Here is a 24,203-nt window from a genome sequence, read left to right as displayed (position 1 = left end):
CTGAGGGGCAGATAACATATAAAATACTAATAGCTTCACAGTGCCCAAGAGAGATACCCCATATATGGGGAGTGCCTCCAGCTCAGGAGGTCCTGTCTAGGATATGTTTATCTGTAGTTTCTTTGTGAGAGGGAAGTTCATATTTTAAGCCATTAATTCATATGCTCTTTGGAAAATGTCTGGGGAGGTTCAATGGTGAACCCCAACTGAGGCTTTGCTGCAAATTCCATCCAAGGACTCAAGAAACAACCAACACCTCTAAAAATTCTCCAGAATCCTCTGTCTAAAAATGTAGCCTTGCTAGCAAAGTCCAGATGGAACCTGATTAATTTTAAGATGTATATATATCAATACTCAATACATTTTTACGAAGCAAATCACATGAATATATATAACATTTTTGGGATTTAATCACTTGGGTAACATTTCACTTACTGTGGCTTCAGAGCATCTTTAAGATGACATATTCCACCATAAACAATTAAAATAGAGATGAAAACCTACAAAAACCACAGGCAGGGTCTCTGTCCTTGAAGTATTTATACCTGTGGCTGTGGGTAGGAGAGGGAGCTTTTTCCTAGTGAGAAAATTGGCTGCATCTTTAAGCAGCCCAGTTCTTTCCCCTGTTCATTTGTCCTCTGATGTATCAAATCTTTTGTAGAAATTTGTTTCTGGTCTAAAGTACAACTGGATAGGTTTTTTAGGGGAATGGCAGCAAAGAACCGAGTGTCTGGTACATTCCCCCATCAAGCACCCTGGTTTAGGTGAGTACACCCAGGTTCTTGGACAGCAGCAGGAGTTGCTCTGCCTCTTACACCCAGGAGGTTGAGCTCTGTGTCTCTGGGAGCCTATAGCAGTAGCTCAAACCCATTTGCCAGCACAGACTGACTGGATCATATAATCCAAGACAAAACTCTTGAGAATAAAATGCATTCAGTGAAAAAACAGTATTTCATTACCTGCCCTGCATGCACAACTGGAATCCTGTTTCAGGTATTGAGAAGCACTTTTTATTTTAGTTGTGACAAAGTGCAGTTCCTTTTTCCTTTGCCAAGGTGGTGAGGAACGTTTCATACATAAAAGCCTTCCCAAACTTCTCATTTTCCTACACCTACATGCTGCATGTAAAACACCTCCTTCCTACACTAGGTAGCTGTGAAATACCAGTGAGAACATTGGGCAGTTTAAATACACACATACGTATCTGCACATCAGGTGTGAAATGTAACCAGCATCGGTACCTGCACAATTGGGTGAACGGTGATTTTGTGCACATCTTGCTGTGCAGGCTCCTGCACCAAGTTAGAGGCAACAAAGCTGAACCCTCTGAAAAGATGATGAGCATTGGCACTTGGAGGAACACCTGGGGAATCTGTAGGAGAAGGAAAAGAATGGCCTTATGAGCTGCACAAAAGAACAGAAAGGAGTAGCATGGCACCGCAACAGACAAAGTCACCCCTGCCAGTCAATAGCAGATCTGACAAGGGAAATATAATTCACCTCCATATCACAGCTTTGGTGTGCCTTCTCCATCCCTCTCCTCTGGATCTGAACAGCGCAGGGGTATTGTTTGCAATATCCTCTTGGATACAGGGATTTTGTTCATAGGCCACCTTCATTCTTAGGCAAAGTACTGCCTGTGCCAAGAGTGCAGAGAGAGAGAGAGAGAGGAGGCACAGGGCAGAGAGGCTCGGTGAGGAGACTCAGGGCAGGGCACCCTGCAGGGCTCAGCAGAGGTTCTCCAGGGAGTGGGAGAAAGCTGCAGGCTGCTCTATCTGTCCTTTGCAGCTACAGAATGGCTTGGCTACAGAAACTGGCTACAGAAATTACAAAGACTGAAGTGGCACATTGTGTGGGTCAGGACAATACAGAGGATGCATGAAACCAATGTAAAAGCACAATACTACATGGTTTGTGGCCTTATAGGAATCTTCTGGAGCCGCTTTAGGAGCTGGGATGTACTCCAGGGAAAACAGTGGCTGACCGATCCTCAGGCAGAAAAAAATGACTAGGATTGTTTTAACTAACCTCCATGTGATTAGGAGATTTTTTTCCCCCAATTCCTTCCCCTGGCTTTCCAAAGGGAGGGAAAGAATGGTTAAAATTCAAAAAATCCTGGGTTATTCTACCTTTGGAATGAAATAACCAAACAGAAGTTCTTTGTACCTGCACCACAATCAGCATGACAAAGCAAGCAGAGCTGTGCTTCACTTAAAATTCTCAAAAGATTTAAAGAGATCTTTCTCCCCAGTGTATGTTTTATCCAAGGTACTTTCCTGAGCAAGAAGAATCACTTTGTAAACCATTCCTTGGCAACTGGCTGGGTATTATAAAACCTGTATTACTGAAATTTGCTAACCTTTTATTTGGTTTTTTGGGGGCTTGTGGGTTGTTTTGGGTTTTTTTTTCTCCTTTCACATTTCCTCCAATTCACCATGTGATTTACTGACAAAGTCACAGAGCTAAACTTTCTTTAGAAAGCTATTTCCCTATAGTAAAGTGTGTAAATACCCAGTTATCTAAAGAAAATACATCCCAACTGAGCTTTATATCTGACTCACCTGCTTGAGGCCCTGAAAATATGTACAAATGTGTACTTTTTAGAATGTACACCCTCTTTATAAACCTACTGGTCAAATGGGTAAAGGAGCAGAAGTCAGAACTTGATAAAACCAATATATATCTGCTTGGGAATAAACAAAATTGAGAATGCAGCTAATTCTATTTCTCATCACAAAGCTGCCTCAGCTTTCACAGGAGTCAGAAGTCAGTGTGTTCTTATTGGACAGCAAGCAGAGGTCAGATGGAGAAGATTGCCTTTTGGTAAAATGATGTGGGTTTTTTGTTTATCTCAGTGTTTTTCATGGACATTCACTCTCCTTGCATGGATGAAATATGTGGATGAATCACACCAGACCTCTTGCATCACTGGATACTTCCTACCCTGGCATATCTATAACAGTGATTTTTACATGAGGGATTAATTAAGAGAAAAAAAAATGTTTGTTTTTAAAAATGGAATGACAATAATACACTTCTGAACCTCAGAAAAGCTGTGATCCAGCTCTAAAACTAAAGCAGTAGGTCAGCTCTATTTAAAAATAACTGTTCCTTCATAATTCACTGCCAATCGCTTCAGCAAATACTGCAGATGAACTATTGATGATTTGGTGTTTGCCATTAAATATTCATCACCAACAACTGATTTTCCCATTAAAACATTTTTGCTAAGTGCAAAATTATGCATAAATCATGTTAATTAACTGATAGCTCAGAAACCTAAATCATTTTTCTCGGCCTTATAAATCAGAATAATTTCATAGATCTGAATTAGATCCGCTTACAAGCACCCATCATGTATCATGGTTATCTTTCTTTCTGTGAAAAAGTAATAATTCTTTGTTCCACTAGAGCATCTAAGTTTAAGGGTTTTCAAAGGCTTCATAACTCTTAAGAAATTTCCTTCATTAAGTTTCACTGGGGTTAGCAAACATCTTATTTGCACAGGAGGATATTTAGATACTTCAGGTGAAATTTTAAATACTTTTTTCTCAGCAGCAAAGACAGCCTAAAGCATCCCTGCTGGTTACAGCCTGCTGTCCCATCAATTACAGCAGTACAAACATTTGTGGACTGAAATCTAAGTTGGGTCATAAGAATGATCTTGGTTTGATCCTTATTCAAATCATCATTTCTAGCCTAGATTGCTTCACTCTGGCTCCCTGGAAGGACCTGAGTCACCACAAATGAGATGTGGGTCCACAGTGGTGAATTTAGGAAGCAAATGGCCAGAAAAAGCAACTCCAACTTGGACAGATCTCTGAGAAAAACTGATGTGAAACTATACCCACATAAATGATCTGTCAGCATCAGAAACCACATCTTTGGCACACTTAGATCTGAAGTCAAGAATCCACAGAATGCGGTTTCAGCCTCCAGGGTAAAGGAAGTTTCTGAGGTACAGCAAATCACTGCACTGACAAGATTTACTGGATCCAAAACTTTGACATAAACTTGCTTTCAGACAGGAGAACTCATTAATAAAGACAGTGTAAAATTACTATATGTTTCTGTATCTCCTCCTTGGTAGTGACTAACAGCTTTATTAAAACACAACTGCATGATCATGAAGCTGGAATTATTACAGTGCTTTCAATCTGAGGGTATTCTCAGTAACAGGGTTAGTTTGTTTGGGGTCTATGCCCTGATAGAAAATCCACAAAATATTGTTGCTCTATTCCATTGGCAATGTGAGCCAGTATTAAACACATTTGTGATACTCTCCCCAGTTTGTTTGACCCAACCAGTCAACAGTCAGGGGCTGAAAAATATTCTACCAGTCTGCAAGGGCTGTTCCATCATTCTGAAAGTGTAAATGTGTTCATACTTCAAATTAAACCTATTTTTTTGAAATATTTGATTCTCAAGCCATATCCATGGTAGCCCAAAGCAGAATTTGGGCTCCCCACCCCAGCCACCACCCCAAAACAAACCTTCCAAGTCAGTCTCTTGTACAAAATTACAAATTTAATTAGGCAACAGTAGTAACATGTAGAGTGTAATATAGCCCCAGGCATCAGTACAAGCAATGGAGTGTGAACTTCCAAAGCAATCCAAACTCTTAATGCTTCTTTGCACATCAGTGAAACTTCCCATGTCAGCACCAGAGCACACATCCCTCAAGACCAGAGTAACTTGCAGTCTTCAATATTTCAGAGAAATCACTGAAATTTGTCTCTGAAAATCTACATTACAGTTAAGATCAGATATGTGACATGTCTGGAAACCTAAGAGCATGTTTCTTTGCAGTGGAACAGGAATATCAAAAAATGACCAACATATATGGGAGACAGGTGGATGTCCCAGTTGAAAAAGCAAGAATTTAATATTTTTATAGTTTGCAAAAGTCAGAATATCTTTGCAAAAAAAAATAAAAACAAAAAACCCCCAAAAAAACTGACTGAGGAAAGATTTGGAGTAGACACCCTTATTTCAAACTCCATGAAAAGAAATTTGAGATATGCTTTGAATAGAAGTTTGGGCTAGTTTTAAGATAAAATGGTGTAGGTCATGACAAGCCTGAACAAAAACTGCAGGAAATCTCATCTTTGATTCACGTGTTTTAATATAGGTGTTTTCATAATGAAAGCTCAGCTCTTTCCCTCTCACTGCAACAGTTCTGGGGAAATTGAGGATTGAACCTTGAGACTTTATACTTGATTATTACCATGATAGTATGTGACATTTACAGTGTTTACCACCTTCAGATTGTTTTACAAAAAACGACTAATTCAAGTTTTACACTTTAGAAAATATAAACGGGTACTTCTTTACACAGGTACATCACAGGCAGAAATGTTATGTAACTTACCCATGTCTAGCAGGAGGCAACGTTGTAAGTGGGATTACCACTCTGACATTATTGATATTCTTGCTTTCCACTTAAAAGAGTGGAAAGACTGAGTTTTGTGCAACAGTCACCTTCATATATAAAGTGTAGTATAGTGTGGGATTTCTGTTAGGAAGTGACAGGAGCAACATTCTCTCTGCAAGCATTTTCTAAATATTGTGGGCCAAATTTCCTGTTGACATAACTCTGCTGACCTGAGAACTTGATGATTCTTCATTGCTTTTAACCACACATTAACAGTCCGTGGGATGTCATAATTAAATAAAACATCTATGCAATATATGATTACATACTAATTTGCAGAGATACAAAGTTCTTTGAAGCCAAGGTAATTTAAAATAGTTAAATTTAGCTAGTGTAAGCAAAGATGAGTAATAAAACAGCAAAACAATAGTTATTTTTCCTTTAAAAAATGTGAAATCTGTTCTTTCTGAAGACAAGTTAATATGAAGTCAGTGAAATACTTACGAGCTTCTTTTGCTGGAAGAGCAAAACCAGTTGTTGCTTCTTGCTGGATATGGCAAAACCCTGTAGTGCCACAGGTGATCAGACTTATAGAATGTGTTGGAACAGGGAGGGGAGAGGAAGCATGAATTTACTAACTGAAAAGAGATATTGTCCATGTGCCGCCTTACTAACCTGTGGGGGTCCGAGATGTGAACTCTGGATCGAAATGAAAGGTGTCTTCTGGCCGCCCCACTGCGGGCTTGAAAGGCGGCTTGATTTCTTTTCTGTACAGTTTCTACAAGGAGAAAAACAGATCACAGTCAGCATCAATGTGCGCACTCTCAGCACCTGGAGATAGACTCCCCTGCTTTCTTTAGGGCATCCTCTCTCAGCTCCAGGCTATCCTTGCTGGACTGACAGAAGAGGATGATGTAGCCGTGGTTCTGGTTCTTGCTTTCCTGGTCGGCTTAAATTCTGTGCCCTGGATGGTCCCTGCACATTTTAGCTACTGGAATCCTGAATATAAACACAAATGGTCCTGGAAAAACTTTAGCCCGCAGACTGGAACAGTATTCCAGCTGGGGCATCTGGAAATTCACCGGTCCAGGGGCAGGACTGGAATGTGCAATGGTAAGACCAGGAAACAGGGTGACTTCAGCGGTGCAGCAATGGCAATCAGCACAAAGAGCTGCTAGGAAGCCCTGGCTGCTTTAGCATTTATTATTTGTCAAGAACCAGCAATGGGTCTGATGTGCTGCCAGACTGAGCTGAGCAACAGGCTTGGCTTGGCCTGGTCCTTACAACCTAAACGAGAGATTTGTTCTTTTAGCATATCTTGGTAAAAGGGAAGTGGGTTTACAGCTGATGGTTACATGAAATTCCCATCAAAAGATGCTAGGGAGAAAGCACTGTGGATGGGTGGGCAATCACACTGAAGCTCTACATGTGGCTTGAACTGGGGAACAAAACAAAGGAAAACATGAGGAATGTATGTAACAGGTAAGTACTGCTAGGTGTACGAGTTTCTGCTGGTGACTGAGGGGTCGTGTAGGGGATCACTTGAGTAACAGGCACCTTAAATTCATCCCAATACATCCTGCCTTTATTATGAGGGACTTTGGAGCCTTTTAACTCATTCTCAGAGATCTTTACGAAATTGCTCCGCCGTGCTCCATGGCAAGCATTCATACACACACAGACATGCACACTTAGGTGAGGACGCCTGGACCTGCTCCAAAGCCTGTAGAGGTTAATGGAAAGAGCCCTATTGATTTCAGCCATGATTTGCATCATCTCTGCCTGAAATGGCCATAACTGAACATCATGCTGATGGCAGTGTGGAAAACAGAGCTCCAGTTTGACTCCCTGCTCCGTGTTGCAGTACCTAGACTGCATTTCCTTTCTAGCAATGCTTTTGTCCTCAGGTTTCAAAGGGCTGAATTAGTTGCCACAGACAGTTCCCTGTAATTAACATGTCTGAGCATAAATATAACATTTAGTGCAAACTTTCAAGTCATGATAAGAACTGGAAAGTTCAACTTTATGACTGTTTGCAATATGCACTTTTATGTTAGCTCTTAAAACGACTTCCTAATGAGCTGATTTTTCAAAATGTTTACTGGACGTTACTGAATGCTTGTCCAGCTCCTTGAGTGCAGGAAGATTCTTTTTAACTGTGTGTTTTTTGGGGAATTGACTTCTGTAATACAAAGCACATGGTCAAATCTAAGATAGATACACATCCCCATAGTTTGAATTTGATTTTGCATTGATAAATAAAGGTTCTTGAAAAAGAACATTCTGTAGCATAGTATTAGCCTTAACATAAAGGATATATTTGTGGTTGAATTATGATTCCTTGGGAAAGTGAAACGGTGAGGCTGGAAATGACTCTGCAATAATTAATGGCCATTTCACCATAAAAAGTTCCTGCTTGCGTAAAACTGCTCCATATCTTTGGAGAGGAAAGCAGATGAATAACTGCTGTGAGCCACAATGGAAAGCCAGTCTTCCAAATAATTAAAAGCCAATTGCAATTTTAAGCAGGAAGTGTCACTCATCAGCTGAACAGTATCAACCTAGTAATTAACATACATCTTTTTCTGTCTGCACAGAACTTTACAAGAGCACTCAGCACCTACTGAAGGTTTTTCTGTTGCTAGGATTTCACCTTGAGAAAGCCATTTACTTCCCAGCTTCCCTTTATTTGTCTTAATTCAGAACTGCAGTGCTTCTGCTGCAGAAAGCAATGGGGTCACATGCACACGCTTTCTCACGGAATTAGCTGCACAGCTCATCCTGTGAGGTCTAAAAATTGGAAAATGTTTCAGAGCTGTACATCATTCAGGAATTGCACTCTCTTTTCATTATCATAACCATATTCTCTCTGGCCTCTTAATTCCTTCCCCCATCTGTAGTTTCTTAAGTGCTGCTGGAGCTACATTTGTATTTTGAATCCCTAACCCACATCCTTCACTACTAGGGAGGGATTTAAGATTCATCGTGAGTCACACGCCACCTAAAGATTTGTAATCACAATTTATTTTTTTTTTCTGGGAGGGGATGGAAATAAAGAAGTTGCTTGTGCAAGTGAAAGGCACTTCCTTTGAGCACAACCCTGCTGACTCTCTTTTCCATTTCCTTACCCACTTGTGATAAAAATTAAACGACAGAAGAGCAAAAGGTAAACTGCCTAAAACATTTTTTCCCCCAAGCTCTTGAACAGAGTAACTAAATGAAATCATTGCGGACCAGGAAAAGCAGATATCATCTATGGACTTCTTCATCCCACACTGGCTCCAGTTCTCTGAGAGAGCCACTACAACCCAAGTCAAATCACTAACCACAGGACAGCCCAACACAGTGAAACACAAAGGCCTGCTCCAGGCAGAACGCCTCTTCCTTCAAAAACCTGCATCCTGTAGCCTGCAAAACACAATTCTGGCATAAGCTGATCTAAGAAAATTGTAAGAATCACAGTGATTGCTTTGTATACACATAGAGAGTGAATCTCTTGGAGGATTTGAGATCCTTTTGGATTTTTCAAGACTATTTCTAATTTTAGGAAATGTATTAATTATTATCTTTTACCATGGTCACCCAATTATTTGGGGATGATGTATCTTGACCATGACATTTTCTGGCAGAAACCACCCAGAGTGGGAAATGACAGAAAGTTAAATTTCAGATCTTGCCTTTGACCATTTCTATCAGAATGTCCATAACTTCTGGCAAAGTTTAAGCCATTATGTACATTCTAAGTCATGGTAGTCTTAGTACTGTTTGCAAAAGTAAAAGTGAGTTCTATCGTCTGTTTAAATGGGAACATGGTCTCAGTTTTCCCAGTTTACATTCCAGTTTTGATATTCAAATTTATCTTTTGGGGCATTTTATTAGGCTTTTAAAAGAGACTTTGGATACCATAGTGCTAACTGGAGCATTTAAATTTCAGGCTGGGTACTTAGGATCATTATATGTTTGTTATCTTGCACAGGTATAAGAAGCTGAGGATTTTTTTTCTTCCATATCATTCCCACATCCATAAACGAGAACTGCACTCCTTAGCCCTAAAAGTTTCAAATGCAGAGCCTCACTATTTCTCTTTCCCGGTAAAGAATAAGCTCCCACATTCCATCACCAATTTTTTAAACTGGCCACAGCATTGGCTCAGCACAGCAAAATGTGACTGACAGGTATGAAGAATCACTGCATAACACACAGAGATCCAGAGGCTGTGCTGAGGGAGTGCATAATCCACAGAACTGGGGAGATGGACTCCAAGGTGTGAAAACACTGATTTAGATATTCATGCCTGGATACATACCCATGCTTCTGACTACTTATCAACCCCTCACGTCCTCCTGAGACTTTCATAAGTACCTATGAATTAACTAGAAACCACTTCTACAGCTTTTTAAGGATGAGCTTCTATGGACATTCTTTCTGATTTCAGAAAAAAACATTTTTATTTGAAATAACTAATTTTTTATTTAATCCAGGTGCCACTGACCTTTTCTTAAAATATGTTGCCACATCCCTAGTATGATCTTCATCTGAACACCTCCTCAGCTGGAACTTAAGTAATACACAAGAGAGACTAGTAATGAAATGCTGTCACACTGTGTTTCTTTCTCTTCTTATTAATAAGTAGTTAGTTTTTCATCATCTGTAAAAATTTCACACTCCTAAGAACCCCAGAGATGTAAATACTCTGTACACATGCCTGGTAAATATCAAGAAAAAGGAAATGGTTTAATTTCATTAAAAAACTATTTAGTCATTTCCTCAGCTGAGTTTCTTTGATGAAGAATTGAATTATTCCTTAGACATCTTCTAGAAATAGAGAGATGCTACCCTCCACAGTGGTGCAGTTGTAGTGTGAGAACAAACTCCCTTGATACATACACCTGTCATGGCAAATCCAATAAGCAGACAAAAGCAGACAAAAGGATGAACTACACTCTGAAATGCTTGTCCAATCCTAGATTAATGACTCAGTGTTATTGCAGGCAAATGATAGAAAAGCTAGCAGAATTCAGACCCCAGGATTAATTTTTTGCTGTTGGTAAAATCTGCAATTAAATAATTCACATTTTTCGTTCAGTTTGATCTCTGATTAATATTAAAGGAAAAAGATCTGGAATCCACTTTCTTCCCATTCCTTTCCTCAGCTGTATTTGACAGTTCATTGTCAATCATGTAATTTGCTCCAGTTCCAATGCAGTCTGAAACTACTGTTTATGTCCCACTCTTCCAACAGCAGTCTGCAAAATGGGATTTCATTTTTCATTTTCAATGAAAAGCCAGAAATTCATTATGCATGACCTGGAAAGAAGAAACAGTAGTTAAAAAAATCAGGAGCCAGACTGTGCTTTCTCAGAGCCCATGACTTGAATTATCTGAGGTCAACTCTTTTTGGGTCTGCTGGTCTTAAGAAGAAAAGGAGGTGCAAGGTTAATAAGCAGGTAAAACTGTCAAGGAGCTGGACATTTAATCTCTCTTCTGAGCATCTCAGCCTTGATCATGAAAGACAGTCCATCCACTTAACAACAAATCTATTGAATTTGCTTCATGGTGCCTGCTAAATGCCTCACAGCAGCAAGACTGATATTTCCAGAAGCCTCCAGCTGTTTTTCACTTTGGGAAATGAGAATTTAGGGCTTTGTTACAGGATAACAGCTGTAAAAATGTGAGTCTTAGGGAGTGTCATGCCACCATTTAAATCTGGGCATAAAAACTCTGTGTCAAATTGTCCACAGTTTGTTTAGTGCAGAAGTTAGCCAGAAGTTAAACCTAAGGTGGCTGGAGATTTTGCTGAAGGATGGCACCCTGGAATATGGGAATGGCTTCTGGGAAAGGCCAGGAGGAGAAGGGTTCCCTGGCCACATTCATGTTTCCCAGGATTGCCCTTATTGCCTCTGCCTGCAGTGGTCACATGCTACTGGCACGTTGTGCTTGGCTTGGCAGCAGCGCCTGCAGCATCGTGATGGGACCATTCCTGCACTGTGTAGGACATTTCCACGGGGTATTCATCCAAACCAGACATTACATCTGGTTGTGTCTGCTTGAAGGCAGTAAGAGATGGGAAATGACTGCCCCAACAGGTGAGCACTCCATGGACAGAGAAAATAACCAGCCCCAATCCAAACCCCAAGGGAACAGCTCTGGAAATACTGTGAAATGAAAGCCTGAGTCACAGGGTTCCATCTGCAGTCCTACTACCACTGCAACATCAAGACTTCACACGTGGCTTAGAAGGAAGAAGCTAACTTCTGTTTTGAATCTCTCTTTAAAATTAGACAATGCTACTTGGTGCTTTGTTCCTGGTTATCATGTCACTCTTGTAGGAAAAATCATGCTTAAAAGCAAACCTGTTTCACACTGCATTTCTAGCAGACACTAACCCATTCTTAATCTTCATGACAAGAGGTTTTTGATGGAGAATTGTTTTATGACAGTTGCTGAAATTTTCTGTGCTGTCAGTCACAGCAGTCCTGTCTATCATAGCTGCCAAGGTAGCACAGAAGTTCTCCAAAAGAGCTTGCCTCTTGCTCTCTGAGGTCTTTATATGGCCAAAGCATAAAGCAAAGCATCATTTCTGTCCCATCTCTACAGGGCTGTTTGCTGACTGTGTGCAAAGTGATGTGGAAGATCTGTATACATTATGGGAGACCAAAATGAGGGCACCAGGGACTCTTTTCCTGCAAGTGTACAGAGATCACTTCTAAACATCTGTGTCTGATCCATTTCTGTTCTCTGACCCTGTTCTGTTTCTGTCCATGGAGAACACGTTAACAACTGGTGGGGTGATCACTGAGAGTCAAAGTCCTGGCTCCAGCTCAGGGCCAGGCTCACCCTGCTCTAAAACACATACAGTACTGTAGCTGCTGGAATGAGATAAGCCTCCCAAGATCTCCTTGAGTGATGGCAAAATTAGGATAAAATGAGGAAATATATTACAAAGATGATAGCTGGTCAGTGTAATAGTGATCTGTCTCTGAGAGAATGCAATAAGCGCTAATTATGTTGGATTAAAATGGATTTTTACAGCTATATTTCACGGCAGAGTTAGAGGGCTGGATAACACATCAAAAGGCAATTAAATTCACCTTCCTCTCTAGCTCCAAGGCATGTTCAGGCATACCTATCTTCTTCGTGGTAGATATTTCCCTAACCATAAGAGCGTTTTTCAAATGATGGAGGACTGTAGTTTCCTTAGGACAGGCATGAAATTGTTCCCTAGAGAACGGAGCTTGAAACAATCACCAATTATCATGACAGAAGCTGGTCTTAAGTATTCTTATGGGACAGAACTGACTTTTCTGAAAACATTTCCAAAATGCAGAGCCTCATTTATTTATGGGAAGGAAGGAAGGAAGTGCAGAAGGAAGGAAGTGCAGGAGGGAGGGAGGGAGGGAGGGAGGGAGGGAGGGAGACCCTCTCAGTGTTACAGTGAGATTACAGTGTCTCTTTTTACATCAAGATGTAGTCATCTGACCCGTATTTTGATTGCAAAGCTGAAGACTGCAGAGATATTGGGAGAATACAGAAAACAATATTATTGTTATTTATATTAATAATATTATTTAATAATTATCATTATCATTATCAACAACAACCTGAGCCTTTGGATTCTCTATGTTTTATTTTCACTTACTGTTCTCATAAATGTAAAGTCTTCATACAGAATCACACGATTAGTAAGAAGCAGAAAAGGAAAGACACTCTAGACTCCAGAATATATTTAATGTGACCAAAAGTCAGCTGGACTACAAAGGAAAGTCTCAGAATCCAGCTTCACTGATTATGTTTTAATACACTTATGGTAACTCTTTAACATGCAACTCAAATTAGATCTTTCTAATGAGTTTTTCCAAAATAAATGTGTTTGTGGGCCTTTCAAACTCTACCTGGGCACTACAAAATGTTATCTCACACAGGAATTAGCTTTACTGCAAAGTCCTGGGCAGCAGTTTGAGAATGTCTCTGTCACATAAATTCACTCAGTCTTACCAGAATTTATCCTAAGAACCACATCAATGTTATCTGTTGTACTAGCACTCGTGAGTGAATGCATTAAATACTGAAGAGACACAACAATACCATAACACAAGTTGGATAAAATTAAACTAGAAAATGCTAGAGGATGTGGCAAACAGCAGCTCTGATGCACTGGCAGATGTCCAGATCAAGAATGAAAAATGTTTGCCTCCAGGTTTGTCTAAGAATGAGTTAATCTGAACAATTACGATGCTGAAAATGTGAGATTTAACCTCTTACAAGTCTAAATCAAATACTCAGGTAATCTGCACCGCCACCTTTATGAGTTGTAGCTGATAGCAATAAAATAAATCCTTGTTGACCATTCTGTTAATCACATCTGACATGCCTTACTTGAATCATGTTTCATTTGATTTTGAGTACTGATGCCAACATGCACGCAAGAGAGACAGAGGCACCTGCTGAAAAGGCTCTAACTCCTCTGTGTTAGAGAAGTTAGGCTCTCTCTGTTAGAGAAAGTAATCCTATTCCTAAGCATGGCAGTTTGTCTTCAAAAAATGTAGCTAAGAGGAAAATAACACTGCTCCACTTACATTCCAGTCTATAGTAACAAAGAAAGGGTGACGTTTAATTTCTTCCACTCCATCAAATCCAGCACCTGAGAAGAGAACAAAATAATCAAAATGAAGTCATGCTTATTAGAGAGCTGCATGATTTCTCTTCTGCACTCTCCCTCCCCATCCCCAGTTTTCTTCTGACAAAGTGAGAGTCTCCATCTAAACAGTTCTAGTCAAGAAATTCTGAGTGGTGCAGCTGCCATCACAGTAAAGACTGACATAGATACAGCCAAGGGCACTTCATTAATGAGACTCTGATTCCAAGGCTCTTTTACTTTTCTTTTACTTTTCTCTAGCTACTAAGTTAGAGAAAAGTAAAACAAGGCTTTGGGTGAGACAAGGGATTTTAGCCACAGCAGAGTGCACGCACCAGCAAGGTCAGGAAAGGCCCCAGGACAGCCCGACACTCTGGCAAGGCTCCACCAGTGGCAGCTTTTCTATGCACACTGACTTCCCAAGCTTGACTAGTTACTGTTCTCCACAGGCACAAAAAGCTGCACTACAAGTGCCAAAATGTCAGAAGGCTCCAAAATTATTTGAGGTAAGCCAGGGTTTTAGGTTCCCCCTCTTTATATACTGTCTTCAAATTCCTGTGAGTACCAAAATCATCACTCTCGGTGTTATGTTTCCTTCACTATTAAATTTATGTTACATTACTGTGGGAAATTTAGGCAAAGTCTTCTGAGATCTGGTAATGAATCTTATTCCTCCATTACTTTTGCCTTATGTTTTCACTGAAGATTGACCTTTTTATTCTTTTAGCTCAATTTATTTGTTTCAGTGCTATCACAGAACCAAACAGGTACTCAGTAATAATTAAAAGAACTGTCAGAGCGGAATTAGAACGCCATTTTTGGAGTTGATTTGACCTTATTAATAGAACCTTGAATTTTCATTTCAAGGAGAATTGAGCTCTGGAAACAAATGCTCTGCATTGCAATTCTGGAATCAATTCCTGAAGGGTACCCAACCTACTTCTTCACAAGCATGCAGAACAACCTTGATTACCAAAAGGATTTGGAATTCCTAAGCACCTTGCAAGAGGCACTCAGCACCTCAGAAGACCTAGGTTTTTATACGTGCAATATTTGTACTTTGGGGAGATCAACATTACAAGCAGCTTTACAAAGGCCTTGTCAACTCAAGCTTCTGTAAAATGTGATGTCTGCTCTCCTTGTGTACAAGATCATTATCAATGTTTGTCAAAATGCAGTGATCAGGAACTGCTTCCTACAGCCTGCTTAACATTCACTGATGAATGGACATGGGAAGCAAACACTTTGTAAACATAACATGCAGGATTGTCTGATAGACCTGCTGGAAAACAGCAAGGAGGGATGATCTCCTGATTAATTCCCCATCCCAGTAATTTTTCAGTAAAGGCAAACACAAGTTATGCACATGAAGGTGAACAATCCTTGCCTGCAATACAAAATGATGTGCTCAGAGGTGATCAGCCCCGCTGAGGAGTCTGTGGGTTATGACAGACAGACATTTCTAGGCAAACAGAACATAAAATCAAACCTTAGGAAAATAATAGAGGACGAAAGGGACAACATCATTGCACTGTCACTGTGTAACTGTTGCATTTCTGCAACTGGAGTATGGATTGTGGCTGACACATTCCCCTGTAAAAGTGTACTTACTAAAGTTAGGAAAAGTCAAAGAAGGCCAACATGGAATATTACAGAATGACTGAGAAGGTCAGGACTTTTCAGCCTGGAAACAGATGACCAGGGAAGTATAAAACAGATCTCTAAATGATGCCATTAGGAATCAGGTTCAGAAGAACCTGGAGATGTTTCCTCAGGAAAGAGTTGTGTGATGTGGAATTACTTGGAAAAGATGATGTGGCACAAAATACTTATATGGGTTTATAAGGAAGCCAGGAAAGTCTGTTGAAAAGAAATCTGTTGAAGATTAATTCATTGACTAACCACAAGATGCTAAGGAAAACCCTTGCTTGACCTTACAGCAGGAACAGGTTAGGAGAAAATTTGGGTGAAGAAACACATATATTTATCCTGTTCGTACATACCCCTAGGCAGTTTTTTATGGTCCATGGGTATTGAACAGGAAAATAAGAAGTCTTAGAATAGGACTTTTTCTATGACTTCCTTAGCATATTTTTGTTCAATGCACAGTCTGAAGTCTGCAAGATTCTGATTTTAGCAATGCCAACAGAAACACAAAACGAACAGAGTTACTCTGAAGAGAATTGCATTAAGCAAATCTTCAGAAAATAAACAGCTGTAAAAATGCTTCGAGTTCAGTGGTGGTGTTTGGAAACTGCAATGTGCCGTAAATGTTGTTTACCACATCAGGATGAAACTCAAGTGCCAGACTGATTTTGCAGGACTGTGATAAGTGCTCAGACACCGTAAGACACTAGCAGCACATCCTAGACTGAAGATAATTGCTAATGCATTCAATTTTCTCTGCTCTACCCCTTCCCCACTGCTTCTGTCTTCCCTCTTGCTTAGCCTAATGGATACGTCATTGTGTGTTGGGAATGACACGCTTTTTTCAGACCATCTATTGGAAAGCCACACTTTTTGCTACTGTTGTTGTTCCTTTTCCACAAACCTACAGAAATAAGGACCAAGAAAAAACAAAGTCCACCCACAACTACTTCTTTTAGTGGGGGCTGCAGTGTTCGGTAAGAAATGCAAGCATGCAGCTGAGGCAGGCATTTGTTTGAAAAAGTTTAATTTCCCAGTTGGGGCCACCTCAGCTCTGGCACAGAAGGAATACGTGGTAAAGTGCATGGGCTTAATATATGAAAGAGATTTAGGATAGTAATAGCCTCATTTTGCAAGGAGTGGCTTACTTCCAATTCTTAGCCACTGATTTTATGCTATGGAGAAGGTTCAGCACTTCCTGCAGCTTTTATCCCCTGACCTTCCCTGCCACGAGACTTGCTGGTGTAGCCCACAGCTCCTTCCTGGACTGTGTGCTGTGGCTGCAGGCAACAATGTGTGGCCTGGTCCTCTCCTCAGCTGGAGGAGGGAAGCAGCCCAAGGGTGCATTCAGGAAGAGCTCTGGGACCAGGAGGACAGCCCTGACCCTGCTCCAGAAGTCCTGGGGAGACATTAGACATCAGTGCTTATGGTGGAGTCACTCTGGATTTGTTCAGCATGTTTCAGCCATTCATCTGCCACCTGCAAATCTAAAAAATCTAAAATCTAAAAATCTACTGCAAAGAGAAGTGCCTTCATGGAGAGAAGAAAAGCCCTACAGAGGTCATGACTGGAAAGGCCTGCTGTATGGAGATGGACATTTCTTGGCACAGAGATGGGTATTCAGCAAACATCTGAAGCTCAGCATGCAATAGTGCACTGCATGACCACAAACCTTTCACCTTCCTCAAGGTTTCTAGTGGGTTTGGGATTTTTAACTTCACTTTGACTTCAACTTAGCAAAAAGACCTATCAGTCAAGAATAATCAGCACAATCAAACCTATTGCCTGCAAAAATTCTTATGTGCCATCCAGTCCCATGAGGATCTGAGAAGATAAATAAGTCTTTCAGATCAAATTGCCAGTTTAAAAACACTATAGAGTGCATTTATATAATAGCAGCCTCACATTAGTAAGAGCTTAATTATTATCTAAGTTTTATGCCCACAATAAAAGTGCCTACAAACAGCAAGAGTAGAATGTTTTATTTTTAATCGGTTTTGATTATTGAAACATTGTGAACAACACGAGCCCTGAAATATTAAGGGGGAGAAAGGAGACCTAAGGAGCTTGAAAGTTGATTACTTGGATATTCAAATTCATCAGAAAGAGTTAGCAAATTTTTAGTTTCAGATAATAAAATTTTAGTGTCTCTACAGCGTCAGAATATTTTTAGTGAACTAGAATTTTTGAGGTATTTTTCTAAGGTTTACAATAAAGTTTTACAGTCACTCTGACAAAGGTGAAAGCTGTTTTCTGCTTAGACTCATCATTTTATAAAGTTAAAGCCCAAAGTTTTCTATATGCCAAGGCAGAATGTATCTTACCTGAGAACATGGGATTAAGAAAATAGTGGTGATTTCCTTGGCTTTTACTCTGAGCCTACGGGCATATGCTTTTATTTTAAACTTTCTTGTCTGAGCTTCTCAATTATGAGGACTCTTGACACTTTATACTGCTCAGCAGTGTAGGGAGTTTGTTAGATAACATATTTTTAAAATAAAATAAAATTTTAATATGGATTTATTAAATAATAATGTTAAATAATAAATAATTTATTTACCTACCTGAGGAGATCCAGCCCTTAAAGCAAGTCCTTTGCCTAAGTTCTTGGAAATGTAACGAACTAACACTTTCATCATAAAGTTTTACTTCTGAGTGCTTACTCCTTATTTGCCTGGGTATTAAGCTAGTTTAAGAATTTAAAATTATGCTCATCCATAATCTGAAATTTATTGTATTTAGAACAGTGCTATGCAGGCTATTTGTACAGCAAAAAGCTGTTCTGAAAAGAACAGACAGTGGCCAAAAGCAGGGATACCAAAGGAAGACTTTCCATTCCTTAAAAACTTGGCACAAATATTAATATGGACATCAGGCTTAAAAATAGATACAAGTAAATCAGATTACTAAATTTCTTTTCAGTCTTGTCTAACTTGCTTCAACCCTAATATTTCTTCAAGGAATAATCCAAAGCTTCAAAACAAAATTTCAAAGCAAAATTTCAGAATACATCATCAATCTTTACTTCTGCTTATTAAGATATCAAAATAAGATGGCAAAAAGCATCTTTTTTCTTGTAAATGTTTAAAATTGGATTTTGGAACTAAATGCACTTTCCATATTTGCAAAGCTATGAAACAATGGCTGAAATCAAGCATTTGAGCCATAATATGGTTCATTTATTTAAGCATGCTTCATTAATTTTCCAAAGATTTTTCAAAACTGGATGTCTAAGCTTACTTTTCTTTTAATATTATTATTCCTTTCCCAGAAAAACCTAAAATCCACAAGGTTGAAGCAGTTCTTTTATCTACTGACTTCTGTTCAGTATTTAGGCCAACTATTCAAGCTTTTCTTCTCTTGTTACCAACAGGTCCTTTTCCATCTTCCTTTGTGCTGATTCTCAATCAGTTAAAACAGAGAATGCCTTCAGGAGCTTTCCACTGTTATCCCTGAAATGTTAAGATCTATTCTTCTGTTAGTCTTTTAGATATTATTTCCTTGGATGTTTGTATTATAAATAATTTATTTCTTTCTATTTTTTCCCCCCTCCAAGCCTTCCCAGTATTTCAATAAACCTCAGGTTTTAAAACCTTGACCCCTAGCAATTCCCCATTATTAATATATGAGGGCTAGAATTGTTATGGCTAAAACCAAGTTTTAGTGAGTAGCTTTCTATTTAAGGACTGGTATCCAGAGACTCCCACTGACTTCACTGGAGCTCCATTTTGGATGGAAAAGGAGCAGAGCGGAATAAAACCAAGAGATGGAGACAGGGAGGAAACAACAGAAAGAAACAGAGGTAGGGAGGGGAAAAAGTTCATGTTTGGTTCAGAACCTAATTATCCTGAACAGATATTAAATCTAGAAATCCCAATACTCTATTTCTTCCAAGGTAAAACACACTGCATTAGAGCAATTGAAACTTGCTGAGAAAATGTGTTTTTCTACTCTCATGTTTTTCTACTCTCGTATTTACAGTGCATCAGACTACAAGGCTACCATTTAGATCGAGAGGTAAGACAGGTGGGCAGGCATTCCCTCTGTGGGCAATATGGGATCCCCCTGGAAGGAGAGGGACCACAGTGGCATATTGCAGGGCTGGCTCCTCACTGCCACCCAGCAATGGGCTTGATTGGGTTGTCCCCACGTGCCTGTGGGGAACAACAACAAAATCTGCAGTGGCAATAAGCCATAAGCACTGTCCATGACCTCATCAAATGCAATTCATTTCTTAATAAAGAAGATAACATAAGATACATTATTCAATACGTATATTTAGTTTATCACAGTCTAAACAGGATTATTAACAAAAGGTGAAGACACATTGGTGCCTTAAGATTTTAGCTTTTATATTTTTCAAATTCTATACTACATTAGTGCATAGGTCTAAACTCCATATAAAGTGTAGTTAACTGTCTTCCTGTTTCGATTAGACAAAACAACCCCTGTAGGCCTGAGTTCCAAGGACACACCACAGCCTCAGGCTCTGAAAAGTATAAACAAAAGGGAATTGGGGGGGGGGGGGAGCGAGCTGGGGGAGTATGACTTTATCACCTGAAGCTAAAATTGGAGAATTAACCCCTGATATGCAAATAGACCAAACTTATATCTGTCTGAAAACCTTGTGACCATTTTCCATCTGTGGTGTAGCCTCTGCAAGGCTTTTGCACTGCCCAAGGTGTATCTATTGAAGGCCATTAATAAATACCCACTTTAACTCTCTCTAGCCTCTATTTTAGGTAGCCACTCTAAGGCATCAACAACAGTAAAAAGAAGACAATGTATTTGGGTAATAAAGAATAAAGTCTACTGCAAGACTGCCCTTAGCTAATAGAATGAGACAGGATTGAAATGCATTTGAGAATGGGAGAGATGAAACCTGAGATTTGCAGCTAAATTATACAGATTTTGTACCACACTTGTTTCTCAGTTCCCTATATCATCATACAGAGCAGGTATCTTAAATCATTCATAAAAGCTGGCAGTTCACTCACCATCTTTACCAAAAAAATGAAACACAAGTTATTATCATGTTTTAGATTTCAGTGCTTTGCCTGTACTCATTGCAAATTCCTCTAGTGATGCTGAAGGTTCACTGTGCTCTGGGAAGGAATGCCAAATGCCAGCTAATGAAGAGGATAACCATGGGAATAGATGAGCTGAGAGGTACAACTCCCCACCTGACAAGGCAGGGAGCACATAACGAGTGTCCTGATCAAACACACACGTACCTAATCTGTTGGAGGGGTTCCTTTTGAAGAGGGCTCGCAGCAGGCTCTGGGCTTCTATGCTCAAGAACTGTGGCATTCCCAGCTTGGCTCTGAAAGAACACAACACTTGAAAAGAAAATAGATTTTTCAAGCTTTTTTTCCATCCCACTGTGGCTGCAAGAGTGGAACTGTAGTAGTCAGGATGGGCAGACACACCAAAGGCTACCTAAGCATAGTGCAACACAGAGTGAGAAGCTGATCTTATTCTGCTATTCTTAAGGAAAGTTTTATCACTGACTTCACTAGAGGTAGAGAATGAATCTAATGAATCTCATAAAACTTTTGCAACCTAAATAGGTCATTTTACTACAGATTTTTTTTTTACTTTCTAAGTTTGCTGAAATAAATTTGGGAATCAGGAGGAATTTAAACAATCAAACTTAATGAAAAAGATTATACTAAACTGCATACTGTTTAAAGAGATTAAAACTTTTCTCTTGGCCATTCACCACTACATAAAAAAATGCACTAGTGAGCAAAGCTAAGCTTCAAATACTTTTGTCTGCATTTAATATTAAACAAATGAGACATTGCAAAGGAAAAGATTTGAAACTTGGCAACAACAAAATATAAGATATCCTGAAGAAATCTGACTTTCCCACATTTTGTGGATACTGACATTGTCACAAAAAGTAAGATAAATTTATTTTGTAAGGCTCTCTCAGCAATTCACTTCCTACTGTTTATTCTGAAGGCAATTTTAGAGTTGAACACAGGCATCAGGCATGTGTGTCTTACTAAATTCACGCCTTTCATGGCTTTGGAAGGTTCATTATGCATATCATTATTCTCTACCATCACATGCTTGGGCTCTATGGAGTGATCAGAGGGTAGAGTTAACTTGCAGTTAGAAGAATGAAAGCAGTTTTGGTACTCACTTGAGAATGAGAGCCATTGTCTCCTTTCTGTCTTTTCCCTGGAAGGGTAATGATCCCGTCAGCATCTCAAACTGTGGAGTAGCAACAAAATGGTAAATCAAATGTGCATTGGGATGGTCTGCAAAGCCCAAAGACACCACACCCATCTTCTATTTCCAGCACAACTGAAAACTAGAGGAAAAGAAATGATCCAACAAGCTGTGCTTCAGAAAAAAATGGCACAGCAAGTCTGGATGACTGTTCCATTCCAGAGACATGTTGCAAACTATTTACACTGATATTTGTTGTCAAGTTTTGGTATGTTTGGGAAGAAGTGTCATATACCGTGTTTCCTCCAGCACCTGCTGTTTTACAATGCTGGCAATGAGGTATTTGGATGGAGGGACCCTTAGCCTGCATGGATATGGCTCTTCTGCAGTGTTTGGCACAGATTACTATGGAAAATGGATTTGATATACCACTCCCCACCTTTCTAGGTTGAGTCAAACCACCTCTTTGATTGTATATTTGCACCACTTAAAGATGTCTCTACTATATTTTGCAGGAGGAACAAGACTAAACCCCACATTTTCAAAGCTTTTGAGTGTGCCTTTTCTCTCCTGCTTCAGTTTCTCTGGCTGTACTCAGTGATGAATCTCGTAAATGCCACATTTAACTGAACCCAAATCTCAAAGCAAAACTCAACAGTCATCATCAATTATTTGCCTAACTCAAGTGTTAAAACATCAATCAGTTATGGCTCCTTGGAGACAGATTAGTGCTTTCATTAAATTTGACAGGAATTTCACATCTATAAGGAGTGAAAAAACCCAACAAAACCCCAGTTGAAAAAGCTTGCCTAACTTGGATTCAATACCAGGTCTATCACACAGCTCTTGCCATGGAGTTTTATGGAGTGGCAGCTGTTTTCTCTGGCTAAGGGAAGCTGAAGGCTGTGCATCACCAAATATAAAGACATCAAGAACATAATTGAGCTTGGACACAAAGGAAAACTGTCCATTGAACATAACATGAATTGTTACTTGTGCCTGTCACTCAGGCTTTGGATCTCTTGTACTACAGTAAGCTAATTAATTACAGTAATTAATTAATCTAATAATTAATACTCACTGCATAAGCAAATATCTGCTAAGGCAAGAAAGACTCTTAAAGTCTTATGTAGCTTTTGTATCTTATCCCACAAGGAACCACAGTGCTGCCAAAATGCACGTTTGTGCTAAGATTCTTTCATTACCAAAACTTGTGTCAGACTGCCCCACAGCCTGACTCTTCCTTTTGCCCAGATTAAGTACAGCTATATCAGAAGAAAAATATAGAAAACAGAAGAAAACTAATGGTGAAACTGCTATGCTAATTCTGGGAGAAGGGCAGAGGAGATGTTTAGAAGCCAGATAGCTAATTGAATATGCTTAATTGAAGGATTAATCTTCGTTAGTAACAAATTACCTCAAGGCACTAAAACACATAGGAGAAACTGAATTAAAACCACTTAAAAGAAAATGTATATGGCTGCCAAATATAAGCAAGGTTTGAAATAAGCAAATGTATTAACTTCTGCTTGGGTTAGGAGAGGCTGCCTGGTAGACCTGGAGGAAAGCAGCTAATTTTCTACAAAGAAACACAATGGAGGAGAATTTTTAAACCTGACTAGATGATGCTGGAGTTTAAATACTATTTTCAAAGTAATCCTGACCTATTAGAGCTTTAGTTCTGATAAAAATGCTCAGATATACTGGGAACGAGGGGCAGAGAACATTGCTTCCCAGGGCAGCAGCATAAATGGTACAGATTGTACCAAACCCTCCTCATGATTTCTAGAGTGTTTATGCTCACAGTAAGTACCTAATGCTCACTTACACTTGCTCATGTTCCTTTGTTATTATTATAAATCTAATTTAGCGGCACCAGCAATGGCTGCTACATCTCATTTATACTGGCACAAATGGGCTTGACGCTGTTGATGCAGATGATACAGATATAAACAACTGCCTGCAGTGGGAAAGGGCTGTCGCTCCCACCCATCCCAATATCCCAGGAATTCCTGCAAATTCACTGTGGCTGCAAGGGATGGAAACAAGAAGGAAGGAATTTGGAAGAAATTTAAGTTGCAGGAGGGAGCAGGGGGAATGACTGTCCTGGAGGCTGCAGGAAACATTTACAGTGCTGCTGTAATGGCCAGCACTTTGTTACCACATCTCCAGTTGTGCAGGCCTAATGTTGTGATTAATTCAGGTTCAGAAGAAATGCACTTAATATTTAAAGTGAAAGGCAGGCACGTAAGTTAAGTGTACCAGAGCCCCAGAGCCTTTTACTTCAATGAACTTAGCTAAGCAGTATCTGGAAGAAAACATTAGTTTCTCAACTGCCGGCCTGACTAAATGTGTTGAAGGTTAAAA

At 39.6% G+C, this 24,203-nt stretch overlaps 1 protein-coding gene across 4 annotated transcripts in view; it reads right to left on the bottom strand.

Moving 5' to 3' along the window:
• RPS6KA2 (ribosomal protein S6 kinase A2) overlaps positions 1-24,203 on the bottom strand; it is a 285,035-nt gene that overhangs the window by 30,412 nt on the left and 230,420 nt on the right. For all 4 annotated transcript variants that reach the window (XM_086877952.1, XM_086877953.1, XM_023923711.2 and 1 more), the window contains 5 exons: positions 21,808-21,878; positions 20,891-20,979; positions 13,951-14,015; positions 6,050-6,152; positions 1,242-1,372 (listed from right to left, as the gene is read on the bottom strand). In XM_086877952.1, coding sequence (XP_086734078.1) covers positions 1,242-1,372; positions 6,050-6,152; positions 13,951-14,015; positions 20,891-20,979; positions 21,808-21,878 — 459 coding nt within the window. The remainder of the gene's footprint in view (positions 1-1,241; positions 1,373-6,049; positions 6,153-13,950; positions 14,016-20,890; positions 20,980-21,807; positions 21,879-24,203) is intronic.

The sequence above is a fragment of the Cyanistes caeruleus genome, chromosome 2, assembly GCF_971803275.1.
Source record: "Cyanistes caeruleus chromosome 2, bCyaCae1.hap1.1, whole genome shotgun sequence".
Taxonomy (NCBI): domain Eukaryota; kingdom Metazoa; phylum Chordata; class Aves; order Passeriformes; family Paridae; genus Cyanistes; species Cyanistes caeruleus.
This window is presented reverse-complemented; position numbering and strand designations above follow the sequence as displayed.